General features: G+C 37.5%; 1 protein-coding gene across 1 annotated transcript in view; it reads right to left on the bottom strand.

The window, feature by feature from the left end:
- The window catches only part of IL23R (interleukin 23 receptor), a 130,975-nt gene that overhangs the window by 9,535 nt on the left and 115,440 nt on the right, over window positions 1-6,000 (bottom strand). The window contains exon 9 of the mRNA XM_007959338.1: window positions 1,223-1,313. Within this exon, the coding sequence (XP_007957529.1) occupies window positions 1,223-1,313 (91 nt within the window). The remainder of the gene's footprint in view (window positions 1-1,222; window positions 1,314-6,000) is intronic.

Below are 6,000 nucleotides of genomic sequence, written 5' to 3'. Positions count from 1 at the left end.
TTGACTTCCTCCTTCAGTACCATTAGTTCTAGATCATATGCCACTTCCTGAAATGGATGAAGATCAACCAGTTCCTTTTGGTACAGTGATTCTGTGTATTCCTGCCATCTTCTCTTGATGTTTCCTGCATCATTCAATATTTTGCCCATATATTGGCAAATTCCATCTGGTAAGGTACAAGTGCATAGTTGCCATTTATGTTGTTGGAAAAAAAACGTGTTTGGAATGGACACATCACTGGTTTTGCAAAATTCTAACATGTGATCTCTGACATCATTTCTATCACCAAGGTCATATTTTCCAACTACTGATTCTTCTTTGTTTTCAACTTTTGCATTCCAATCACCAGTAATAATCACACATCTTGAATGCATATTAGGCCAATTTCAGACTGCAGAAGTTGGTAAATATTTTCAATTTCTTCACCTTAACTTTAGTGGTTGATGTGTAAATTTGAATAATATTAGTATTAACTAGTTTTCCTCGCAGGGTATGGATATTATCCTATCACTGACAGCATTGTACTTCAGAATAGATATTGAAATGTTCTTTTTGATGATGACTATAATGTCATTCATTCCATTGTCCTTTCATATATATTTTCGTGCACTCCACTATATCTCAGGAGTTAAGAGATAAAATCCTTGGCTCTATCTTCTCCTACAATTTCATATAGAAAGAAGCCCTTTTGAGTCTTTAGGGTTCATTTTAATGATCTTTTCTGCCCTCCTCCTTTGTCCTGAAGTACTCTGGCACCTGGTCTACAATCTTCCTCTTCACTTTTTCATTTTAAATAGCACTGTTTCAATCTTGCTTCTCTTACTCATCCCCCACCATCACCTCCATCCTCTCATATCTTTTATGCATGATTTGAAATATGGGTAATTTTATTTCTACATATGTATATACAATATAGGAGTTCTGGGTGGTACAAATGGTTAATGTGTTTGGCTACTTTCAGAAAGGTTGTTAGTTTGAGTCCACCAAGAGGCACCTCAGAAGAAAGGCCTTGCAATCTCCTTCTGAAAAATCAACTACTGAAAACCCTGTGCAACACAGTTTTACTCTGACACACATGGGGTCTCCATGAGTCATAACTGACTGGATGGCAATTTGTTTTTATATACAAACATGTACACATATTTATTTAATTGAGTGGACGTTCCATTCTAGTTCTTGGTTTCAGATGCCACACAGTTTTTGTTTGATGGTATTTTGTTACCTGCAGGATTTTCACAGCATTGCTTTTTTCTACATTGGGAATATCTTCACGGAGCCATGTTGGTATTATCAATAAGATTCTTCTTTTAATTCTAAAAAACAAAAATGCCATATTAGAAATATTTTACTTTAGCATTGATACAGATAATCATAAAGGAAATTAGGAAACCAATTAGGAATGCATAATAAAAAGCCAACTTCTTGATGCAGGAGCTAAGATTTCCACCTCTTAAGAAAGTTAAGTGGCAAGTTGATTCAATATATTTTCAGAAGTCCTCTTGTCTTTGTCACTCTTCTAAAAAGGAGGAAAATTTCAAGAAATTCATAGGAGATTCAAGATAACATTCCTAGTCATGAAATTGTACATGCTGAATATGGCAAACTATTATAAGGAGGAGATGTTAGTGTGGAAATGAAAAACTTCAGGGATATTTTGTACAACTGTCCAAGGTGAGCATAACCACAGTAAAGTATTAAAGAACAGAATGTTATATAGTAAAACCTTATAATCTGAACTCCTCTAATTATGAATTTGTAATAATTCCAAATAGGGTACAATGATAGTGATGGTTCCAGAATTTCTTTACATGGATGGAGGAAAGGCTGGAATTTGTCTTCCAATTGAGTAGTACAGTGAGAATAAGGCCTTTACTTCCACCATGTACTTATTAAAGATCACTGGAGTGCAGATGATGAAAAGAAGGAGAAGTTCTCAATGCCCTACCTCTTACTTCAAGCTAACCCTTGGCACTGTTAGAGCACTAATCAGAAATTTTCTGTACAAATTTGTTTGAACAAACAGGTTGTATCGGGAACTTATAAGAGACCAAGGTGATTTAAGACACATTTTTTACCTTATGGACTATTAATGACAGGTAGCCTTATTTCTCTATTTAAGCAGGCTCTCTAAGAAATTCTACTAAGTAACAACTGAAATAGCTGAATAAATTTTGCCAGCCTAATGTGTTCTTGAATGTTAGAGTAAAAATTATTTCTTTACACATATTTGTACAGTGTTTTATGATTCAGCCTTTCCAATAATTCACATTCTTTTTTATGCCTGAAACTAGACCCAATTAGAGAGGTTCACTACTGTTAGGAAAGTTTTTAGACACTCTACTGATAGGCAGGGCACACTGTTATTAGGACCTGTTGAGTCAGCTCTGACTCAGCAACCCTTCGTACAACAGAACAAAACATTGTGTGATCCTGAGCCATCCTCACAATCCTTGCTATGACTGAGCCCATTGTTGCAGCCACTCTATCAATCCACCTTGTTGAGGGTCTTCCTCTTTTTCACTGCCCCTCTACTTTACCAAGCATGATATCTTTCTCCAGAGAATGGCCCTTCTGAAAACATGACCAAAATAGGTGAGACAAAGACTGGCCATTCTTACTTCCAAGGAGCATTCTGGCTGTACCGCTTCCAGGACAGATTTGTTCATTCTTCTGGAAGTCCATGGTATTTTCAGTATTCTTTGACAACTCTATAATTCAAAGGCATCAACTCTTCTTCAGTCTTCCTTACTCATGTCCAGCTTTCACATGCATATGAGGCGATTGAAAATACCATGGCTTAGGTTTGTTGTTGTTGTTGTTGTTGTTTGCTGTCAAGTCAAACCCATTGCACTGGGAAAATCTGCTGCAAAAGACCTCTTTAAAGTGTTAAGAAGCAAAGATGTCACTTTGAAGACTAACATGGCTTAGGTTAGGCTCATGTTAGTCTTCAAAGTGACATCTTTGCTTCTTAACACTTTAAAGAGGTCTTTTGCAGCAGATTTTCCCAGTGCAATACAATGTCTGATTTCTTGAGTCCTGCTTCCATGGGTGTTGATTGTGGATCCAAGTAAAATGGAATCACTGACAACGTAAATCTTCTCCATTTATTGTGATGTTACTTACTGGTCTAGTTGTGAGGATTTTTGTTTTCTCTGTATTGAGGTATAATCCATACTGGAGATTGTAGTCTTTGACCTTCCTCAGTTAGTGCTTCAAGTCATCTTCACTTTGAGCAAGAAAGGTTGCCTCATCTGCATATCACAGGTTGTTAATGAGCCTTTTTCCAATCTTGATGCCGCATTCTTCTTCACATGGTCCAGATTCTTGGATTATTTGATCAGCATACAGATTGAATAAGTATAATAAAAAGATACAATCCTGATGTACACCCTTCTTGATTTTAAACCATTCAATATCCCCTTGCTCCACTCAAAGAACAGCCTCTTGGTCTACATACAGGTTCCTCATGAGCACAATTAAGTGTTCTGGAATTTCCATTCTTTGCAATGTTATTCATAATTTGTTATGATTCACACAGTTGAATGCCTTTGTGTAGTCAAGACCAGGTAAACATCTTTCTGCTGTTCTTTGTTTGCAGTAAAAATCCATCTGACATCAGCAATGATATCCCTCTTTCCATGTCCTCTTCTGAATCTAGCTTGAATTTCTGAAAGTTCCCTGTCAATATGCTACTGCAACTATTTTGAATTACCTTCAGCAAAGTTTTACTTGTGTGTGATATTAATGATATTATTCAATACTTTCCACCTTCTGTTGGATCACCTCTCCTTGGAGTGGGCACAAATATTGATTTCTTCCAGTCAGTTGGCCAGGTAGTTCTCTTCCAAATTTCTTGGCATAAACAAGTAAGAGCCTCCAGTGCTGCATCTGTGTGCTGAAACATCTCAGTGGTATTCCATCATTTCTGTAGCCTTGATTTTTGCCAGTTTCTTCAGTGCACCTTGGACTTCTTCCTTCAATACCATCAGTTCTTGATCATTTACTAAAATGGTTGAATGTCAAACTAGTACTTTTTGGTACAGTGACACTGTGTATTCCTTCCATCTTCTTTTGATGCTTCCTGCATCTTTCAATATTTTGCCCATAAAATCCTTCAGTATTCCAACTCGAGGCTTGAATTTTCTCTTCAGGTCTTTTTGCTTGAGAAATGCCAAGCGTGTTCTTCCCTTTTGATTTTTTAACTCCAGGTCTTTGCCCATTTCATTGTAATACTTTACTTTGTCTTCTCTAGCTGCCCATTGGATCTTCTGTTCAGTTCTTTTATTTCAGCATTTCTTCAATTAGCTTTAGCTACTCTATATTCAAGAACAAGTTTCAGGGTGTCTTCTGACATCCAAATTGCTCTTTTCTTCCTTTCTTGTCTTTTAATGACCTTTTGCTTTCTTCATGTATCATGTTTTTATCTCATTCCTCAACTCTTCTTGTCTATAGGCATTGGTGTTCAATGTGTCAAATCTGTTCTTCAGATGGTCTCTAAATTCAGGTGGGATATATTCTAGGTTGTATTTTGGCTCTCATGGACATGTTTTAATTTTCTTCATCTTCAACTTGGGCTTATGTGTGAGCAGTGGATGGTCTGTTTCACAGTCAGCTCCTGGTCTTGTTTTGACTGACGATATTGAGCTTCTCTGTCACCTTTTTCCACAAATGCAGTTGGTCTGATTTCTGTGTATCCTGTCTAGCAAGGTTTATGTCTATAGCCACCATTTATGTTGTTGAAAAAAGGTATTTGTGATGAATAAGTTGCTGGTCTTGCAAAATTCTATCATACGATCTCCAACCTGATTTCTATCACCAAGGCCGTATTTTCCAACTACTGATGCTTCTTTTTAGTTCCCAACTTTCTCATTCCAGTCACCAGTCACCAATACATCTTGATTGCATGTTTGGTCAATTCCAGACTGCAGAAGTTGGTAAAAAGCTTCAATTTCTTTATCTTTGGCTTTAGTGGTTGGTGTGTAAGTTAAAAAAAAAATAGTAGTATGAACTAATTTTCCTTGTATGGCATGAATGTTATCCTATCACCGACAGCAATGCAGTTCAGCATAGATCTTGAAACATTCTTTTTGATGATGAATGTGATGCCATTCCTCTTCGATTTGTCATTCCTGGCATAGTAGACCATATGATTATCTGATCCAAAACATCAATACTAGTCCATTTCAGCTCACTAAGGCCTAGGATATCAATCTTTATGCATTCTTTCATGCATTCCATTTCACTTTTTACAACTTCCAATTTTTGTAGATTCATACATCATACATCCCACATTTCAATTATTAATGGATGTTTGCAGCTGTTTCTTTTTCCCATTTTTTTTTTAATTTTATTTTATTTAGATTTGGGTGAAGATTTACAGAGCAAAATCACTCTCGATACAGCAGTTCACATATACTTTGTCTCATGTCATTGACCACAATTTACCACAATGCAACAGCTCCCCTCCAATTTCCTCCCCAAGGTACCACTTCCCAGTGTCCATCCCTCCATACTCTCCTGCCCCCTAAGCTGTCTCCCTGTGCATAAGGTGCCCTTCCTTCTCCCATGATTGTTCTCTCAAGGGCATGTGTCCACTTGAGGTAAATGTTCAACTCACATACCTGTACTTTGCTTGGCTGGAAACCACAGGTGTGGTCTCAATTCCAGACCTGAAGGGTAGCTAGGGGCCATAGTCTCAGTGGTTCCACCAGGCTCTATTGGACCAGCAAACCTGGTCCCAAACATCCCCCCCCCCTTTTTTTTTTTTTCCCTCCAATCTTTTTCCCATTTTGAGTCATGCCCTATCAATAAATGAAGTCCTGAAAGCTTTACTCCATCCACGTCGTTAAAGTCAACTCTACTTTGAGGAGGCAGCTCTTCCCTAGTCCTATTTTGAGTGCCTTCCAACCTGAGGGGCTCATCTTCTGGCACTATATCACACAATGCTTCAGGGTTATTCATAAAGTTTTCCAGTAATATATCAGATAGTGTTTCATTGCT

This window comes from Orycteropus afer, unplaced genomic scaffold (assembly GCF_000298275.1).
Source record: "Orycteropus afer afer isolate SDZICR_OR568_19922 unplaced genomic scaffold, OryAfe1.0 scaffold00016, whole genome shotgun sequence".
Lineage (NCBI taxonomy): Eukaryota > Metazoa > Chordata > Mammalia > Tubulidentata > Orycteropodidae > Orycteropus > Orycteropus afer.
This window is presented reverse-complemented; position numbering and strand designations above follow the sequence as displayed.